The sequence below is a fragment of the Schistocerca cancellata genome, chromosome 2, assembly GCF_023864275.1.
Source record: "Schistocerca cancellata isolate TAMUIC-IGC-003103 chromosome 2, iqSchCanc2.1, whole genome shotgun sequence".
Lineage (NCBI taxonomy): Eukaryota > Metazoa > Arthropoda > Insecta > Orthoptera > Acrididae > Schistocerca > Schistocerca cancellata.
In genome coordinates this window covers 1038393884-1038416242 of record NC_064627.1, presented here as the reverse complement: position 1 = coordinate 1038416242, position 22359 = coordinate 1038393884, and the positions used below count along the sequence as shown (strand labels likewise).

Below are 22359 nucleotides of genomic sequence, written 5' to 3'. Positions count from 1 at the left end.
TATGGAATCATATTTTGGGGTAACTCACTCATCTACAAAACGCAAAAAATGAATAATGCACGCAACGTTTTAAGAGACTTGGCATTATGACACTGCTATTTGTTTAGATTTATTGTGTTACATCATTCATTAAGATCTACCAACGAAACACAGACAGCTCATTAACATTAAATGAACCTGTTCATATCTATGAAACAAGGCAGCGGGCTGACTTGCACAAAATTCGGTCCAGAACAACTGGTCACCAGAAAGATGTCCTAGATGTAGAGATACAGACCAGTCCAGTTCAAGCCCCAACAATCAATCTTTCCTTCTCATTCCATTCCGTAAGTCTCTCCTGATTCGGGGTTCTGGGCGACTTTTCCGAACCCTCCCCATTTTCTAAACCTCACCAGCTCTTTTCCTTCGCTCTGTTGTCTTCCTCTTCAACCCTTCTGCCTGAAGAAGAAGCCAGTGGCCCCAAAAGCTTGTAAATGTAAATACCTTTATATGTGTGCTTTCATGCCAGCGCTTGGTGAGTAGATTTTTTATCTGTCCAATTGCATTACATTTTCAAAAATTAATTATTTTTCATTTATACAAATTCATAGGTCGATTTTTCTCTATCGATCACACAGGACCTAGTTCATTGTATTCTCTTGGTTCGAAATGCCGGTGCGCATTCTGCCAACATTACTCGCATAATTAACAGATATTTGCTGATAATTTAATACAGAGAAAAATATGTTATCTCTTTATCGGATTCGCTTGTTTTTGTTTTGTTGAGGAAAATAAACATACATTCACACTGTCGTAAATGTACAATCCTGTTAACATTTCCTGTGGATACTGTTTTGGTTTTCGTTTTAATAAAGGCTTTAAAGCATAGCATTTTTATGGGTTTCATTCTGACACTTTCATTCTTGCAATAGATGTAGGGCTAATTTATGCAGAGAATGTCCATCGTGCGCAGAGTCGCGTGCATCGTACAATATTTGTTTATGACGCCCAAACTTAAAGAGTTTATAAAAGGCGACAGGATTTGAATTTGTACATTGCTGTGTGTTACAGTTATAATAGAAAACTGCTTTACAGAATATATACCAGTTAGCACTCATTACCCTGTACCTGTTTATTGTTTGTGTTGGGGCTAGTATTTCGGTGGTTGAATATACTGTTTTGTGTTGGCAGCATATTACAATATTGCCAGTCAGCTTTTAAACAAGTTTCCCACTTGGGTTCTTGGCTTCTTGCATACCTGTTTGTTGACTAAGCAGCAAGTGGGTGGTGTTTGAATATCTCAGCGAAATGGCCAAGAAATCGCAAACGAACGTGCGTAAAGGGCCCGGAACTCTAGGCACAGCGTATCTTTTCGCATATAACGTTGTCCAGTTCTTGGGGCAAGTATATAATGTGAAACGTACTTTTCATAATCATGAATGAAAATGTTGTTTAAATGTTTATCTCGCGTTCCAGATGGTCGTATATTCTCTTCCTTACCATAAGACACCATTTGCAGCCCTCGAAAAGTGTTATATTGTGGGAAGTTGTTAAATTTCCTATATGCATCTTCCAGAATGCAGCTGCCCTAGAGGTAATAAAGTGATCTGTAAGAAGCAAATTTTCTATCAGCATTCTAATAAGAAAGCATATTTTCTTCATTTTAGTGGGTTGTTGAATCAGCAATACTTTCAGTGTGTAACACTGTGATATTAATGAGTGTGATGGTGTACAGGCACTTAGAACTTGTTTGTGTATTAGCCTTTTCCCTGATTATTGTTCTCTTAGTGTATGCTACATGGACTTTAGGGCCTGAACTTTATGGAAATGTTGCCATACAACTAGCATAAATATTAGTGTTAATTTTGAGAAAATGTGAAAATCAAAACTAATGGAAGCGGTTGCTGTTCCTAGTATTATGCAATTTACGTATTTCCCATGAAAATGTGTAAGGTTTTAGAGTTTTGTTTATGATGGTCTGTAAATCCCAACAAGGAAATACCCTGATGGATGAGCAATGAGGTTGTTTCCTAAACTCAGTGTCTACAAATTATTACCATGTCTTTTGTGCAGTTTAAACTTGTCTATTCACTTTCTTTAGGTACAGTCTGTAGTTGATGATGGGAATATGATGTGTAAATCAATAACTGTAGAATTATATAGGCCTATGTCTCAGTGCGACCCATTCAGTTTCAATTGAAAATATGATTCCAAATTTATTGAAATCTCAGTGCCGATTGAGATCTCTGCAGTTACTTTCTGCATAAAAGCAAGGCACATTCACATTGTCTGTTTTGTACTAATATACCCTTTAAGTTTTATAAGTGTTTCTTTTTTATATTCTCTTTGTCTTCTGCCGATATCACATATTCCTAATCTAATTCCTATAGCAGCAACAAATTTAAGTCAATTACATACAGTTACCTATATTTAAATTTTCTCAGTGTTAATCTAGTAACCTCTGTTCAAGGCACTACACATTCTGGTTAACTAATCTACATCTACATCTACATTTATACTCCGCAAGCCACCCAATGGTGTGTGGCGGAGGGCACTTTACGTGCCACTGTCATTACCTCCCTTTCCTGTTCCAGTCGCGTATGGTTCGCGGGAAGAACGACTGTCTGAAAGCCTCTGTGCGCGCTCTAATCTCTCTAATTTTACATTTGTGATCTCCTCGGGAGGTATAAGTAGGGGGGAGCAATATATTCGATACCTCATCCAGAAACGCACCCTCTCGAAACCTGGCGAGCAAGCTACACCGCGAAGCAGAGCGCCTCTCTTGCAGAGTCCGCCACTTGAGTTTGTTAAACATCTCCGTAACGCTATCACGGTTACCAAATAACCCTGTGACGAAACGCGCCGCTCTTCTTTGAATCTTCTCTATCTCCTCCGTCAACCCGATCTGGTACGGATCCCACACTGATGAGCAATACTCAAGTATAGGTCGAACGAGTGTTTTGTAAGCCACCTCCTTTGTTGATGGACTACATTTTCTAAGGACTCTCCCAATGAATCTCAACCTGGTACCCGCCTTACCAACAATTAATTTTATATGATCATTCCACTTCAAATCGTTCCGCACGCATACTCCCAGATATTTTACAGAAGTAACTGCTACCAGTGTTTGTTCTGCTATCATATAATCATACAATAGAGGATCCTTCTTTCTATGTATTCGCAATACATTACATTTGTCTATGTTAAGGGTCAGTTGCCACTCCCTGCACCAAGTGCCTATCCGCTGCAGATCTTCCTGCATTTCGCTACAATTTTCTAATGCTGCAACTTCTCTGTATACTACAGCATCATCCGCGAAAAGCCGCATGGAACTTCCGACACTATCTACTAGGTCATTTATATATATTGTGAAAAGCAATGGTCCCATAACACTCCCCTGTGGCACACCAGAGGTTACTTTAACATCTGTAGACGTCTCTCCGTTGATAACAACATGCTGCGTTCTGTTTGCTAAAAACTCTTCAATCCAGCCACACAGCTGGTCTGATATTCCGTAGGCTCTTACTTTGTTTATCAGGCGACAGTGCGGAACTGTATCGAACGCCTTCCGGAAGTCAAGAAAAATAGCATCTACCTGGGAGCCTGTATCTAATATTTTCTGGGTCTCATGAACAAATAAAGCGAGTTGGGTCTCACACGATCGCTGTTTCCGGAATCCATGTTGATTCCTACATAGTAGATTCTGAGTTTCCAAAAACGACATGATATTCGAGCAAAAAACATGTTCTAAAATTCTACAACAGATCGACGTCAGAGATATAGGTCTATAGTTTTGCGCATCTGCTCGACGACCCTTCTTGAAGACTGGGACTACCTGTGCTCTTTTCCAATCATTTGGAACCTTCCATTCCTCTAGAGACTTGCGGTACACGGCTGTTAGAAGGGGGGCAAGTTCTTTATTAGAAATCACTGACAAAATTACATCAACAGAACTTAAAACTGTAATGTCTTCTCCCTGAACTTTAACATCCTTTCTAAATGTCTCTTGGGGTTCCTTTACTGCTTGCTCAGTGTACAGATTGAATAACGTTGGTGGTAGGCTACAGCCCTGTCTGAGTACCATCTCAACTACTGCCTCCCTTTTGAGTCCTTTCAATCTTACAACTGATTTATGATTTCTGTATAAGTGGTATATAACCTTCTGTTTCCTGCACTTTATCTGTGTTACTTTCAGAATTTCAAAAGTTTGTTACCGTCAACATTGTCAGAATCTTAAAAATAAATAAATCTACAAATGCTATAAATATAGGTCTGCCATTCCTCAGTCTGTCTTGTAAAATAAGTTGTTTGGTGGAAATATTCTCTCTCATGTTGTTACATCTCTGTAACTGATCATGTCTTTGATATGCTTATTTCCATTCTTCTGTCAGTAATTCATGTTAGTATTTTGGACTACAGTGCATTAAGCATATCGTTAGGTAATATTCATGCCTGTTAGGTCCTGGCTTGTGTGGAATTGGGTTGAGTACATTTTTCATTAAGTTGCAGAGTGTTTTGTGTGTCTCTGTCACATTGATCCACCTCTCAAAAATGACCAGTGTGCATTTTTAAAGCATGACTAATATTATTTTATATTGAGAGCTTATTGTGTTTAAGTTTCTTTCCTGCCATTTTTCATCATTCTCCTCTCAGATTAGACTGGCTTTCCAGCTGAGGCCTTGATAATTCATACAAATACTTCTCCTAAGGCTTCTTTAATTTTCCTTTAAGTGGCATCTATCTTTCCAATGATCGTGCAGCTTTTTATTTCATCTCTAGCAGTTCCTGCTTTGGCAGTTAGCATTTTCTGTCAATCTAATTTTTAGATATGTCCAGCTTTAGTGCACTTGTGCCTACTAATGTTTCCAATAAGATTAAATGCATGTTGCCAGTACCATTCACAACTTGTTTACAGGTACAATTGTTTCTGAATTTGATACTAAAACAACTAGTAAATTTATGTGCAAAGGCTTCCATGACCAGTATTGTCAATTTGAATAAAATCGTTTTGGACATTAGATTGCATAACTGTAAATAATGGTTTTACTTTTAAAATGAAGCAGCCAAATTCCCAATAGAAGTTTATTGCAACCAAATGATAAGTTAAAATTAAATCACAAAACATTGTAAAAAAAATAATAAACAATAACAATATAAATTGTTTACAAAGAACAAACAACCAGCACAGTTTTTGTACCTAAAGTATTCTAAAGTTCACTGTTCAGTTACTCCTGAAATTTTGTAATTTCACCAAGTGAGGGGGCAGTTCAAATTTCCTTTGCTGATGCAGATTTAGCTTTCTTGTGCTTTTCTGTATATGCTGGAATGGTCCATTTGAAGATGAATGGCTCATTTCCTTTTCCAATCTAAACTTCTCTTTCTTCTCTAATAACTGCATTGTCTGTGGGGCATTAAACTGCAATCTTCCTTCCTTTTTTCTCAATAATTTTCTAAGTTCAAAGGTGTAAATAAAAAATAAATTCAATAAAATTTCTCTTTTGCTGCTATCATCATCATCATCTTCTTCCTTTCAAGGGTTAGACTGTTGTCTGTTTTCAATTCACAAAAAAATCTTTCCCATCTTTTTCTAGGTCTTGCAATACCTCTTTTCTCATTTGGCTTGTCGTTCAGGGTCTTTTGAGGAATTCTGGGGCTTAGTATTATTATGAGGTGGTGTTTCCAATTTTCATGGTATTGTTGAATTTTTTTCATTCATGACGAAAATATATTTAATTCTGTTCTAATATCTTTGTTTCTAATCACATCTCTTCTTGTGCAGCCCTTTGATAATATTGGAACCGCCATTACTTTATAGAATTTCATGATGGTTTCTTTTTGTACTTTATGGCCCAATATTCCACTAATGGTACCACAGGGTGCTTCGAATTTGTGTATTTTATTTTCTGTATCATGGTCCAAATCAAAACTTATAGCATATCCTAAATAAGAGATTTGAGTCACTTGTTCTAAAACTGAGTGATCCAAAACTGTTTTTGCTCTGACTAGATATTTTTCTTGGCTTGACATTATTTTTGTTTTGTTGCTACAATTTTAAAGTTATACTTCATGCAAATTTCATTCAGCTGGTATACTGATGTTTGGAGGTCATCTTCATTCTTTTGAATAATAACAATGTCATCAGCAAGCAATTCCGGATAGTCCTCATTCCTTACCTTAATTTCTTTGTTTACTTTACATTTCCATTTGGGACACCACCGTATCGAAAGCATGTTCATTGCTAGGCAGCAGGGTTCGCGTGCTTCGATGAAGTTGAGAGCTTTGCCAGCAATAGTGTAGCTACTAGCAGGGCAATCCTAGCTGGAGTGGTCTTGACTGAGGAGCCAGGCGGAGTGTCCCACATCGTAGGACAGGCAGGGGTCTAGAGGCACGTTGAAATTAGCTTCCCTAAGGGAGACAACTCCAACACAAAATCTGGCACGCCACGTTACCCAGAGATGGCAGCGGTGCTTGTAACGCACCCAGGGGATTATAAAATTACTGGCAAACTTATAAGCAGCCTTGAATACAGGACTGGATCAACTTTTGCCATGATTTGTTCTGTGGTTAGTATGTTGGTGATTGATTGAAGCCCAAAATGCAGACACAATTGTACACTGCCTGAGGAAAAAAGTGAAGCACCCAGAAGGGAAAATTCACACATTGAGAGTGTATTTGAGGTTCTTTAAGTGATTAAAATATCAAGTCACATTTACAAAGAATGTGGCAGTATGGGCCCAGTAATCAGAATGAAGGTGCACACTCTCTGGTCTGGATGGATGCTCTGATTCTGTTGGCAGGCTATTATAAAGCTGTTGAATCTTTTGCCGAGGCAAGCTGGCCCATGATATCCTGCATACTGGAACTAGGGCAGAGTTGATGTCAGAACTTGTCTCACATATGTTCTATTGGAGGGGGGGAGGGAGGTCAGAGTGGGGATTTTACTGCTTACAGGTGTCCCTTCATGCAGGCAGTTCACAGAGACATGTACCATGTGTTGAAAAATAGTACTATAGTGCTATCGCATGAGAGGTAAAACATGTGAGACGTTTCCTCAATCTCTACTAGCCATGACCTTGTAAGGTTACAGATACAGTTACTCCCTGAGTATTGATATCTGTACCTTACAATTAGCAGCTTTATGCAGTAGCACTATCGCCAGGGGGACCCAAAGGGATCAAGAAGCTTGGTTTGGCACCAGCTATCACGGGTAGTATGGAATGCAAGAGTAGTGGGGAGTCATGGTGGAATGTCAGGCTTGGTTGAACGATACGTGACTGAGTGCCGTAAGAAGTTTGATAAATCTGTTAAATGTTGCAGTGTACTAGAGACAATAAACATACCGGTTCTGTGAAGCTGTTGTCTCCTTTTGAATCCTTTTCATATCTATTGGAACAGAGTGTGAAGATTTTTAGTGGCAAGTGTGGTGATTTTGATAGGGCGTATATGGGTAGGCATATTTTTAGTCTTCAAGTGTATGCTCCTTTGGAGTAAGAGGCCCACTCTAAGCTGTACAGCATAAGCATTAATCTGATGACCATGGTTAAATTAACACAGCTGGTTTTGTAGAGAAACTTGGCTGTGATAGATACGAATAATGGAGTAGGCATCTTACAACCTGAGTTCATTCCCAGTGGCTCCCTGCACCGTGACACCAGGAGTAACACTGCTGTGTGTCATCTTCAACTTTTGTAGTTCTGTCTTCCTTAGTTGTGTGTAATATTACGGTATATTGATAATTTTCACTTATGGACCATCTGACAGCAACTGAGTGAAACACAATTTTAGTACCATATGCGTTTCGCCTTTATTTTCTGCAAGGCGTCATCAGTGGCCTGCAATATGTACATATGTTTGCTATTTAATTTACATTTTTGTCACTGTACCTATAGGTTATAAATAGTTCTGTTGGTTGGTATTTCCTATTAAGTAGTAATTTCTTAACTGTACTTACAGGTTGCGTGGACAATTTCTTACATATTACGCTCCTGTTGCATTTTTGGTGTTGTACTTCTTCTTATGAATGCAAATTTGCGGTTTTTTCCCCACATTCCACAGCACTATGAACTGAACGCTTGTTTCAATGCAATGTTTTGGTTTCTGTTGGGGACTGTCAAATGTTTATGTCAAAGATCAAATGTTATTGCCAAATTTTCGAGTGTAATTATTGAAGTATCTGTGATCTGTTCATGTATTATGCATTTGTGTGTGTGTGTGTGTGTGTGTGTGTGTGTGTGTGTGTGTGTGTGTGTGTGTGTTTTTGGTGTGATATAATTTTTTTTTAGTTTATATATTCCTGATTGTTGGAATTTGTCCCTCTTGGTAGCTAGCTGGCTTAGGTGTGATTGGAGGGTTTGTCCAGGCTTATATGCTATTTTGAAGCCCTGTCTCTTTAAGATGTTTGCAACTATGTGTGTTAGTTTGTGTGTGTATGTGTAGGTCATGGTGTACCATCTGGTTCTTTTCTGTGTGGGGTTGTCATTGTGTGTGTTTTTTGAGTGTGTTTGTAAGTTTTCAGCTTGTGAGTTCTCTTGTATTCTGGAAATGTTGTGTTTGTTTTGTATTTGTGTTTTTATTTTTTGATTGAGCCTGTGTGTCTCCAAAATGTTGAAAGAATGGTACCTCTCCTGAGGTATGTGCAGTACTCACCAACAATGTTCATCAGGGATAATGCAGTATCATGATTCATCACTTAACACGACGCGATGCCGTTGATCAGCAGTCCATGCTTCCTGGTTACAGCACCACTCCAGATGCAGTATTTTGTGTTGTTGTGTTAATGGTTGTGTGTGTGTGGGACAGTAATTCCCTAGTCTGGCTGCTGCTAGTCACCTCCGGCCAAGTGTGGGATGACACAGAATGTTGCTGGAAATCTGTTGTTTGTATTCAGGTGGTAGGCAAAGATGTGAAGGGCTATGATGAGCTTGGTGCACAGTATGGTGATCCTCTCTTGTGAGATGTCATCGACTGTAACACTGATGATTATCCCTGCCCTCATTTCCTATACAGTGCAACTCCAAGCCACTGTCACATCTGAATGACCTACAAATCTGGATATTGCGCAATTTGACCAGCCTGTCAAATGATGACAAGTAATGAGGCCTCTTTGAACTCAGTCAGGTGCTGATTGTTGTTGTTATGGTCTTCAGTTCTGAGACTGGTTTGATGCAGCTCTCCATGCTACCCTATCCTGAGCAAGCTTCTTCATCTCCCAGTACTTACTGCAACCTACATCCTTCTGAATCTGCTTAGTGTATTCATCTCTTGGTCTCCCTCTACGATTTTTACCCTCCACGCTGCCCTCCAATGCTAAATTGGTGACCCCTTGATGCCTCAGAACATGTCCTACCAACTGGTCCCTTCTTCTTGTCAAGTTGTGCCACAAACTCCTCTTCTCCCCAATTCTATTCAATACCTCCTCATTAGTTATGTGATCTACCCATCTAATCTTCAGCATTCTTCTGTAGCACCACATTTCGAAAGCTTCTATTCTCTTCTTGTCCAAACTATTTATTGTCCATGTTTCACTTCCATACATGGCTACAATCCATACAAATACTTTCAGAAAAGACTTACTGCCACTGAAATCTACACTCGATGTTAACAAATTTCTCTTCTTCAGAAACACTTTCCTTGCCACTGCCAATCTACATTTTATATCCTCTCTACTTCGACCATCATCAGTTATTTTGCTCTCCAACTAGCAAAAGTCATCTACTACTTTAAGTGTCTCATTTCCTAACCTAATTCCCTCAGCATCACCTGATGTAATTCGACTACATTCCATTATCCTCGTTTTGCTTTTATTGATGTTCATCTTATATCCTCCTTTCAAGACACTGTCCATTCCGTTCAACTGCTCTTCCAAGTCCTTTGCTGTATCTGACAGAATTACAATGTCATTGGCGAACCTCAAAGTTTTTATTTCTTCTCCATGGAATTTAACACCTACTCCAAATTTTTCTTTTGTTTCCTTTATTGCTTGCTCAATATACAGATTGAATAACATCAGGGAGACGCTACAACCCTGTCTCACTCCCTTCCCAACCACTGCTTCCCTTTCATGCCCCTTGACTCTCATAACTGCCATCTGGTTTCTGTACAAATTGTAAACAGCCTTTCGCTCCCTGTGCTGATAGTGCTCTATTATGTAAATATGCTCAATGTCCTCCACAGTGATCACTCAACAACTGAAGCTGTTTACGTGTCTCACCTTACCAGGCCTGGTAACAATACTCAACATGAGCAGCTCTAATGCACTTTGGTGTCTGTTCTTCCTGTCAAAGAGCATTTGAACTCTAATCAATGTAAATGTATATCTCTGTCAGTGGGGTGTACGTGTATGAAAGTACATTGGCATCTGATCATGTCTCCAGATTACTTCACAATTTTTGTCAGGCACTACGTTAATTTAGTGCCATGCAGGTATGCAGAATTTTAGGAAGAGATACTACAAAGACTTGTACTAAGCCAAACATAGGGCAGTTCACTCAGTGACAGGTGTGGTTTTTATCCCAAAACACTGTGTGCCAGTTACATACAATATCTTAGGTAAGCCTGGATACATTTCTATGTCAGGAAACATAGTACCTCAAATCAGTAAAGGTCAATGTTTCAACAGAGATTCGTGTGTAAGTGTCCACTTAAATAAGGTGCATGGTACTCCTATAAAATAAAAATTTGTCAACAAAACTAACTACACCATTATAATCATCTAAACATGAAAACTCTGTGAATAATAAGACCTAGAGGAACATAGATTGTGAAGTAAGTTTGATATTTATCAGATAATTACTTACTGAAAGTGAATTGCAGGAAGAATGAAAATTAGCTTTTATTTACTGTAGGGGACAGAGAGAAGAAGTGTATGCTCCACGTCATTACATTTCAGATAGTGAGAAAAGTTCTACTGAGCAGCCACTGGAAATGATAAATTTAGAACCTTCTCTGAATATGTTCACATAGTGTGCCACGAGAAAGGAACATTTACACCAGACCATGATAGATCTCCTACTTATTGCAAGTTGTCACCTCAACCAAATAGGCCATCCAAACTCTTAAGTTTAACCCTAAAATTCAGTGTTGTTTGTGTTTTTATCCAATTCTTGTGAATAAAGACTCAGAAATTCTCCTATTGGGAATAGCACAAGCTGTGTAATGGACATGTAGAACTAGGTCTTCCACTGCCATAGGGATAACAAGTGTTAGTGACACTGAAAGTTTGGGCTGGTCCTGCAGATAAGCTAGAAAAGCCCAGTTGCTTTAGATGACTGTTGATGATTAGCAGGAGATTTGATTAAGAATTGTTGTCTGCCTTAGATTTTTATTCATACCCGTGCATTCATAACATTACAGGTTTAGTGTTTCTAAATGGATTTCACTCATATCGTTTCAGCTCATTGCACTTCATTAAGTTCACCCTTGTTATCAATAAGCTTCCAGGTGGTACAGCAAGTTGTTTAAATTTTCTGCACAATATTTTGACAACTGACCTAGGTTTCATCTTAAAGTGCTGCGAGTTTTGCTGTTATGTGTATTTACTGCATGGACACCAATACAGCAGTGAACTGTTGTTGGACTCGTGCTGCTATTTACAGCCGAATGACTTATTATACCACCCCCCTCCCCCCCTCAGTCCCAGAGTTTACACTGATATTCTCGTGACAGGAATAATAAATCGTGTTGTGCTACCCGTACTTAATAAGTGCTCAATCACATGCTGAGAATAAACTTCAACACTTTTATTAATGCAAAATAACAGAAGGGAAAGAATCAGATGCTATAGGCGATGAGCTAATATAAGCAAGTAGAGAACAGTATAAATATATAGTAAATGAGTTAAACTTCAAGGTGTAAGTAATAATCATTAACACAGTGCTCCGAGCAGCGGACACACACTTGGCAGTTGAAGCCATTCATCTGTCTCCTCAGTCATGCAACCCGCATCACTGTTGCATCTCTGGACAGCGCGAATGGAGGTAATGTGTGCGACCATAGCAGTTGACATATGTAGCCCCTTTGGTGAAAGCAGAACATGGAGCGTCTTTTCTGAGCCAGGCCAGGAAGCGGATATGTTGTCCAGAGTGAGTGGTGCTTGTAGGTTCTGCAGCAACTTCTTGTGGCGGCAGGGCTGGAGGTCAGGGTCGTATGTGCCTGCTTTGCAGCACTTGACCACAACATAGGTGCCTTCTTGAAAATGTAAGCAGGCTTCACTCTGCTAAGAGACAGGTGGCCTGTTTTCCATTCACAACAACCATTGTGTGTGTGTGTGTGTGTGTGTGTGTGTGTGTGTGTGTGTGTACATGCATGACATGGTGGGTTCCAGCATAGTGTGTTTTTAGTCATGGCTTGATGCACTATGTACATAACGTGTGGAAAGCTGTCATGTTCGTTGTGCACAAAAGTTGGATAACCATGCCAGGAGGCCTTTGTAGGTTTAATGCGGCTTACATGTTCCTGTAACTTGCAAAGAAACTCTCGTTGATCATCCGTTTCTGACAGTAGGTTGGCATCAACTAAGTCCCGTAGCAGGTGCACCACATCAAGATGAATGTGGGTGAAATGTGAAGCAGCATCCGGGAACTCTTCGATTGGGGAATGAACCTGTAAGGTGATTTTGTAAAGTTAGCAACACTGGCAAGTTCTTGTCCAGTCATAGCAGTATCTGTCCCTGACCACAAGGATCACTTAGATACTAGCTTGAATGTTGACCGGACTCCAGGGTGACAAAGATTATGTAAGGCCTCGAACAGTGGCCAACAAAATGCAATGGAGATGAAAGGGTGTAATCTGTCACTTGACACCTCACAGTACAATTTCATGTTCTTGCCAGGCATGTTGTCTAGGTGTAGCTTATCTGTTGCCAGGGTCATTGTGCAATATGGTGAGCATTGCACAATGTGAGTGGAAATGAGAATTCAAACTTACCAGAGTAATCTCTACAAAATGTATTGTTATAACATCAAGTTGAACAAATATATTTCAAGGATGACACAATACATGTAAGTCACAGATCAAGTAAACAAAGTAAGACATGTGTACACGGTAACAGTCAAATCAGCACTGAGTCCAAGTCTAGCAGCCGCTGGCTGGCTGGCTGCTTAGGTGGCGCAGCTGCAACATGGCTGACACAGTGCCGCATGTAGAGGACACACGTAACTGCGCGGCGGCACATTGAAAGATCGGCGAGTCACAACATGTATTATGTTTGTCTTGATACTGTCCTTTTCCTTTAGGCATAGTACCTATATCTCACATACGGGTTTATACTATGAAAGCACTTCCTCTTTCCATTTTGGTAGGTATGCCCCTTTAAACAAATTCCTAATATACTGTGGTATAGGTCAGTCCCCTTCTTGGTGCCCCTGCCCGCACAGTATAGGTCAGCCTTTCTTGGGTCTGCCTACCTGCCCTTTTCCAACAAATGAATGCTGGGTGTGCCCTCCTTATCCTTCCTGAGTAGGCTTCATAGTCCATTGTCCTAGCATACATCTTTATGTACCCTAGAATTTGAATACCTCTTAGAAAAATGAATATCCTACTTCACTCCTTACACTCGCTGCTCAATACTTTCTTTAACCCTTTGGAGTCCTCCATTACTCTTCCAGCCCTATGTTCCCAATAGACACCACACTACTTCATATATATATATATATATATATATATATATATATATATATATATATATATACCTAAAAACAAAGATGATGTGACTTACCAAATGAAAGTGCTGGCAGGTCGACAGACAGACAAACGAACACAAACATACACACAAAATTCAAGCTTTCGCAACAAACTGTTGCCTCATCAGGAAAGAGGGAAGGAGAGGGAAAGACGAAAGGATGTGGGTTTTAAGGGAGAGGGAAAGGAGTCATTCCAGTCCCGGGAGTGGAAAGACTTACCTTAGGGGGAAAAAGGGACGGGTATACACTCGCACACACACACATATCCATCCACACATATACAGACACAAGCAGACATATTTAAAGACAAATATTTGTCTTTAAATATGTCTGCTTGTGTCTGTATATGTGTGGATGGATATGTGTGTGTGTGTGTGTGTGTGTGTGTGTGCGCGCGCGAGTGTATACCCGTCCCTTTTTCCCCCTAAGGTAAGTCTTTCCACTCCCGGGACTGGAATGACTCCTTTCCCTCTCCCTTAAAACCCACATCCTTTCGTCTTTCCCTCTCCTTCCCTCTTTCCTGATGAGGCAACAGTTTGTTGCGAAAGCTTGAATTTTGTGTGTATGTTTGTGTTCGTTTGTGTGTCTGTCGACCTGCCAGCACTTTCATTTGGTAAGTCACATCATCTTTGTTTTTAGGTATATTTTTCCTTCGTGGAATGTTTCCTTCTATTATAACCACATATATATATATATATATATATATATATATATATATATATATGATGTGACTTACGAAACGAAAGCACTGGCAGGTTGATAGACACACAAACATAAACACAAAATTCAAGCTTTGAAAGAGGGAAGGAGAGGGAAAGACGAAAGGATGTGGGTTTTAAGGGAGAGGTTAAGGAGTCATTCCAATCCCGGGAGCGGAAAGACTTACCTTAGGGGGAAAAAAGAACAGGTATACACTCGCACACACGCACATATCCATCCGCACAGGCACAAGCAGAAATTTGTAAAGGCAAAGAGTTTGGGCAGAGATGTCAGTCAAGGCGGAAGTACAGGGCAAAGATGTTGTTGAATGACAGGTGAGGTATGAGTGGCGGCAACTTGAAATTAGCGGAGGTTGAGGCCTGGCAGGTAACGAGAAGAGAGGATATACTGAAGGGCAAGTTCCCATCTCCGCAGTTCTGACAGGTTGGTGGTAGTGGGAAGTATCCAGATAACCCAGACGGTGTAACACTGTGCCAAGATGTGCTGACCCCGCACCGAGGCATGTTTAGCCACAGGGTGATCCTCATTACCAACAAACACTGTCTGCCAGTGTCCATTCATGCGAATGGACAGTTTGTTGCTGGTCATTCCCACATAGAAAGCTTCACAGTGTAGGCAGGTCAGTTGGTAAATCACGTGGGTGCTTTCACACGTGGCTCTGCCTTTGATCGTGTACACCTTCCGGGTTACAGGACTGGAGTAGGTGGTGGTGTGAGGGTGCATGGGACAGTTTTACACCGGGGGCGGTTACAAGGGTAGGAGCCAGAGGGTAGGCAAGAGTTCCCATCTCTGGCTGTAACCCTTCTTTCCATCAGTCCCTATACCAGTTCCAAACTGAACAATCCATTGCCCTCACCCACCTAATCCTTCACCTACACATCAACTCAGCCAATGAATACACCCATCAACTCCTATAATTAATAAAACTCCTCAATCTTTCCTCTCCCACATCTACACCGCCTGTTCAGACCATCCTCCTACAGGCCAACCGTAAATTAGAACAGGATGCCACCCTCCACCTCAAAAAACTATCCAATCTCCTGGTTTCCCACCTCCGGAAAGGCAACTCACTCACCCTTCACAACCTTTCCAGCAGACCTCAACCTCCTCTCATTGCACACAGACCCAGTCTCTCCCATCTACTCAATCTCCCACTTCCAGCTCCACTCCCCCCAAAACCTCAAAATTCCAATCAAAACAATCTGGAACCACAACACCATAATTCAGTAGTTAACCTTTCCTCCAAACCTCTCTCCCAATCCGAAACCTCTGTCCTATCCAAGGACCTCACCTCCAGCCCCACTCCCAGATTCAACCCAACAGCCCTTGTCAAAGATTTACTGTCCTACACTCGTAGTCTCTGCTGGAAATATCACTTTGCCATGAAGAAAAATGATCCTAATCCTACTCCTAATGATCCAACTCCCCAAGACACAATCCAAATTGAACCCTGCCTGGAACAGTTCCGTCCTCCGTCACAGCGGGACCCACCTCTTCTTCCTCAAAATCACCCTCTCCAAACCTTACAGGAATTTCTGACTTCTAGCCTTGGCTCTCAATCCTTCTTAAAAAACCTTAATCCTACTCCCAACATCACCACTGCTAAAGCCCAGGCTATCCGTGATCTGAAGGCTGACCGATCCATCGTCATTCTTCCGCCGGACAAGGATTCTATGACCGTGGTACTTGATTGTTGGGAGTATGTGGCTGAGGGACTGTGTCAGCTTTCAGACAACACTACATACAAAGTTTGCCAAGGTAATCCCATTCCTGATGTCCAGGTGGAGCTTCAAGGAGTCCTCAGAACCTTAGGCCCCCTACAAAACCTTTCACCTGACTCCATCAACCTCCTGACCCCACCGACACCCCGCACCCCTACCTTCTTCCTAAAATTCACAAACCCAATCCTCCTGGCCGCCCCATTGTAGCTGGTTACCAAACCCCACAGAACGTATCTCTGCCTACGTAGATCAACACCTTCAACCCATTACATGCAGATTACATGCAGTCTCCCATCCTTCATCAAAGACACCAACCACTTTCTCGAACGCCTGGAATCCTTACCCAGTCTGTTACCCCCGGAAACCATCCTTGTAACCATTGATGCCACTTCCTTATACACAAATATTCCGCACGTTCAGGGCCTCGCTGCGATGGAGCACTTCCTTTCACGCCGATCGCCTGCCACCCTACCTAAAACCTCTTTCCTCATTTCCTTAGCCAGCTTCATCCTGACCCACAACTTCTTCACTTTCGAAGGCCAGACATACCAACAATTAAAGGGAACAGCCATGGGTACCAGGATGGCCCCCTCGTACGCCAACCTATTTATGGGTCGCTTAGAGGAAGCCTTCTTGATCACCCAGGCCTGCCAACCCAAAGTTTGGTACTTATTTATTGATGACATCTTCATGATCTGGACTCACAGTGAAGAAGAACCCCAGGATATTCTCTCCAACCTCAACTCCTTTGGTTCCATCAGATTCACCTGGTCCTACTCCAAATCCTATGCCACTTTCCTTGACGTTGACCTCCATCTGTCCAATGGCCAGCTTCACACGTCCGTCCACATCAAACCCACCAACAAGCAACAGTACCTCCATTATGACAGCTGCCACCCATTCCACATCAAACGGTCCCTTCCCTACGGCCTAGGTCTATGTGGCAAATGAATCTGCTCCAGTCCTGAATCCCTGAACCATTACACCAACAACCTGAAAACAGCTTTCGCATCCTGCAACTACCCTCCCGACCTGGTACAGAAGCAAATAAGCAGAGCCACTTCCTCATCCCCTCAAACCCAGAACCTCCCACAGAAAAACCACAAAAGTGCCCCACTTGCGACAGGATACTTTCTGGGACTGGATCAGACTCTGAATGTGGCTCTCCAGCAGGGATACGACTTCCTCAAATCCTGCCCTGAAATGAGATCCATCCTTCATGAAATCCTCCCCACTCCACCAAGAGTGTCTTTCCGCCGTCCACCTAACCTTCGTAGCCTCTTAGTTCATCCCTATGAAAGTCCCAAACCCCCTTCCCTACCCTCTGGCTCCTACCCTTGTAACCACCCCTGGTGTAAAACCTATTCCATGCACCCTCCCACCACCACCTACTCCAGTCCTGTAACCTGGAAGGTGTACATGATCAAAGGCAGAGCCAAGTGTGAAAGAACCCACGTGATTTACCAACTGACCTGCCTACACTGTGAAGCTTTCTATGTGGGAATGACCAGCAACAAACTGTCCATTCGCATGAATGGACACAGGCAGACAGTGTTTGTTGGTAATGTGGATCACCCTGTGGCTAAACATGCCTCGGTGCACGGCCAGCACATCTTGGTACAGTGTTACGCCACCCGGGTTGTCTGGATACTTCCCACTAACACCAACCTGTCAGAACTGCGGAGATGGGAACTTGCCCTTCAGTATATCCTCTCTTCTTGTTACCCACCAGGCCTCAATCTCCACTAATTTCAAGTTGCCGCCGCTCATACCTCACCTGTCATTCAAGAACATCTTTGCCTCTGTACTTCCGCCTCGACTGACATCTCTGCCCAAACTTTTTGCCTTTACAAATGTCTGCTTGTGTCTGCGTATGTGCGGATGGATATGCGTGTGTGCGCGCGCGCGCGAGTGTATACCTGTCCTTTTTTCCCCCTAAGGTAAGTCTTTCCGCTCCTGGGATTGGAATGACTCCTTACCCTCTCCCTTAAAACCCACATCCTTTCGTCTTTCCCTCTCTTTCCCTCTTTCCTGATGAAGCAGTCGTTGGTTGGGAAAGCTTTAATTTTGTGTGTATGTTTGTGTTTGTTTGTGTGTCTATCAACCTGCCAGCGCTTTTGTTTGGTAAGTCACATCCTCTTTGTTTTTAGATATATTTATCCTACCTTTCCAGATGCCCTATGGATTCTGAACCAACAACCTCCTTCCTAGTCTCCATGACCAACTAATTCCTCACCCACAATTACTTCTCCTTTGAAGGCATTACCCACAAACAAATCCATGGTACGGCTATGGGGACCCACATGGGACCATCCTATGCTAACCTATTAATGGGCCATCTAGAGGAATCCTTCCTAAAAATCAAGAATCCTAAACCCCTCACCTGGTTCAGATTCATTGATGACATCTTTGCTATCTGGATTGAAGGTGAGGACACCTTATTCACATTCCTCCAGAACCTCAACAACTTCTCCCCCATTTGCTTCACCTGGTCCTACTCAACCCAATAAGCCACCTTCCTAGATGTTGACCTCCATCTCAGAGATGGCTACATTAGTACCTCCGTTCATATCAAACCTACTAACCACCAGCAATACCTCCACTTCGACAGCTGCCACCCATTCCATACCAAGAAGTCCCTTCCATACAGCCTAGCCACCAGTGGTCGTCGCATCTGCAGTGACGAGCAGTCCCTCTCTAAATATACTGAGGGTCTAACTGAAGCCTTAACTGACCATAATTATATTCACATCCTTGTATAAAAACAAATCTCTCGTGCCTTATTGTTCCAGTCTCCCACCACCTTCCAATATCCCACAGTCCGGCCACAGAGGAGCATTCCCCTCGTAACTCAGTACCATCCAGGACTGGAGCAACTGAATTACATTCTCTGCCAGGGTTTCAATTACCTCTTGTCATGCCCTGAAATGAGAAATGTCCTACTCACTATCCTTCCCACCCCTCCTACCGTGGTATTCCGCCGTCCACCGAACCTACACAATATACTCGTCCATCGTTACACAACCCCTGCACCCAATCCCTTACCTCATTGCTCATACCCCTTTAATAGACCTAGATGCTAGACCTATCCCATACATCCTCCTACCACCACCTACTCCAGTCCACTCACTAACATCACCTATGCCATCAAAGCCAGGGCTACCTGTGAAACCAGTCTTGTGATGTACAAGCTAAGCTGCAACCACTGTGCTGTATTCTATGTAGGCATGACAACCAACAAGCTGTATGTCTGCATGAATGGCCACTGACAAACTGTGGCCAAAATACAAGTGGACCACCCTGTTGCTGAACACACTGCCGAACATGATATCTCTCATCTCAATGACTGCTTCACAGCCTTTGCCATATGGATCCTTCCCACCAACTCCAATTTTACTGAATTGCGCAATACATCCTACGTTCCTGTAACCCTCCTGGCCTCAACCTTCGTTAGTCACTGTCCTCACCCATCCAGCCCCCTCCCTTTCCCATTCCAGCATTACACAGCCGTCATTTCACCACCACACCCAGTCTTTTAATTTCTTCTCTTTATTTCTCTCCTTTCCACTACTTACCCCCTCCCCCCTCCGTACGTTCTCTCCTGCCCTCCGTTTAAACTGCAACACTTCACTGACCGCCACTCCAACCATACTATCCCTTCCCTTCCCCACCCAGTCGCCACTGCTATCATGCACTGGTGCTGCTGTTCGAAGTGTGGTTTCAGGTCTCTGAGACAGCAGACTTGTGGGCAAGTTGTGTGTGTGTGTGTGTGTGTGTGTGTGTGTGTGTGTGTGTGTGAATCCTTTTGTTGTGCCTGTTGCGACTCAGCATCTCCGCTATATGGTGAGTAGCAACTTCCCTTCTCTGGTATTTTTACATTCCCTCCCATGTGCACAAACTAGTGTAATATCATCATCATTACCATAAATACTCTTAGCTCTTACATATATAAATATATCCCTGTACATACCTTTACGTGATGTGGAACCGTCACCTCACATAACCAGGTGCACTTACCTATCACTGTGTACACTTTTCTCCCTCTAACACACGGCGGTTCCCACATTATCTTAAACTGTACTCTTCCTGTTTATGTCTTTGTGTTTCATTGTGTATATGCGTATGGGTAGTCGTGTAGCCTGATTCTTTGGCCAGCTTATGGAAAACAAGTTGAAGGTTATAGAAAACCATGGAAATTGAGAAGACTTCAGCGATAGAAGTGTATGCATATGGACAGAGGGAAAGATAGACTGGTACTCAAAAGAGAAGTAAGAAAGCAAAAAGTAGAAATGATTACTAAGATCGAAACATAGAAAGATGATAGCCCCCAAAGGCAGGACACCCTTCCCCTCCCTCTTCCCCAGGATCCCCACTTCACCGGTACTTGAGTGAGAAGCTGGAGGAGGTATGATGTTGAACATCTCATGCAGAACGGACATTCTCACCTTCACCTTTGAAGTCTCAGAAGAAAGGTCTTAGCAGCTCCTATGTAATGGCAATGGTGACGTACCTCACTCTTGTGTGTGTGTGTGTGTGTGTGTGTGTGTGTGTGTGTGTGTGTGTGTCTGTAGTGTTAGTCATATTTGTACCTACTCTACCCACCCCTTTCAAAATTTATTTAAACCCTCTCCATTAATATCATATTTCACAAAAGGCATAAATTATTCCATAATAAGTAGAAAACTATGTATCATATCATCATAGGTAGAAATTTTGTATCATATCATCATAAATATATAGTTATATAATAGAGGGAAACATTCCACGTGGGAAAAATATATCTAAAAACAAAGATGATGAGACATACCAAACAAAAGTGCTGGCAGGTCGATAGACACACAAACATACACACAAAATTCAAGCTCTCGCAACAAATGGTTGCTTCATCGACAAAGAGGGAAGGAGAGGGAAAGACGAAAGGATGTGGGTTTTAAGGGAGAGGGTAAGGAGTCATTCCAATCCTGGGAGCGGAAAGACTTACCTTAGGGGGAAAAAAGGACAGGTATACACTTGCGCACACACACACATATCCATCCGCACATACACAGACACAAGCAGACATTTGTAAAGGCAAAGAGTTTGGGCAGAGATGTCAGTCGAGGCAGAAGTACAGAGGCAAAGATGTTCTTGAATGACAGGTGAGGTATGAGCGGCGGCAACTTGAAATTAGCGGAGATTGAGGCCTGGCGGGTAACGAGAAGAGAGGATATACAGAAGGGCAAGTTCCCATCTCCGGAGTTCTAACAGGTTGGTGTTAGTGAGAAGTATCCAGACAACCCGGATGGCGTAACACTGTACCAAGATGTGCTGGCCTTGCACCGAGGCATGTTTAGCCACAGGGTGATCCTCATTACCAACAAACACTGTCTGCCTGTGTCCATTCATGCGAATTGACAGTTTGTTGCTGGTCATTCCCACATAGAAAGCTTCACAGTGTAGGCAGGTCAGTTGGTAAATCACATGGGTGGTTTCACACGTGGCTCTATCTTTGATCGTGTACACCTTCCGGGTTACAGGACTGGAGTAGGTGGTGGTGGGAGGGTGCATGGGATAGGTTTTACACCAGGGGTGGTTACAAGGGTAGGAGCCAGAGGGTAGGGAAGGGGGTTTGGGAATTTCATAGGGATGAACTAAGAGGTTACGAAGGTTAGGTGGACGGCGGAAAGACACTCTTGGTGGAGTGGGGAGGATTTCATGAAGGATGGATCTCATTTCAGGGCAGGATTTGAGGAAGTCGTATCCCTGCTGGAGAGCCACATTCAGAGTCTGATCCAGTCCCAGAAAGTATCCTGTCGCAAGTGGGGCACTTTTGTGGTTTTTCTGTGGGAGGTTCTGGGTTTGAGGGGATGAGGAAGTGGCTCTGCTTATTTGCTTCTGTACCAGGTCGGGAGGGTAGTTGCGGGATGCAAAAGCTGTTGTCAGGTTGTTGGTGTAATGGCTCAGGGATTCCGGACTAGAGCAGATTCGTTTGCCACGAAGACCTAGGCTGTAGGGAAGGGACCGTTTGATGTGGAATGGGTGGCAGCTGTCATAATGGAGGTACTGTTGCTTGTTGGTGGGTTTGATGTGGATGGATGTGTGAAGCTGGCCATTGGACAGATGGAGGTCAACGTCAAGGAAAGTGGCATAGGATTTAGAGTAGGACCAGGTGAATCTGATGGAACCAAAGGAGTTGAAGTTGGAGAGGAAATTCTGGAGTTCTTCTTCACTGTGAGTCCAGATCATGAAGATGTCATCAATAAATCTGTTGGTACAGATTT

General features: G+C 42.5%; 1 protein-coding gene across 1 annotated transcript in view; it reads left to right on the top strand.

Annotated features, from left to right (window-relative positions):
* Positions 1-837: 837 nt before the first annotated feature.
* The window catches only part of LOC126163016 (very-long-chain (3R)-3-hydroxyacyl-CoA dehydratase 2), a 77003-nt gene continuing 55481 nt past the window's right edge, over positions 838-22359 (top strand). The window contains exons 1-3 of the mRNA XM_049919883.1: positions 838-1085; positions 1171-1379; positions 1456-1573. Coding sequence (XP_049775840.1) covers positions 1288-1379; positions 1456-1573 — 210 coding nt within the window. The 5' untranslated portion in view covers positions 838-1085; positions 1171-1287. The remainder of the gene's footprint in view (positions 1086-1170; positions 1380-1455; positions 1574-22359) is intronic.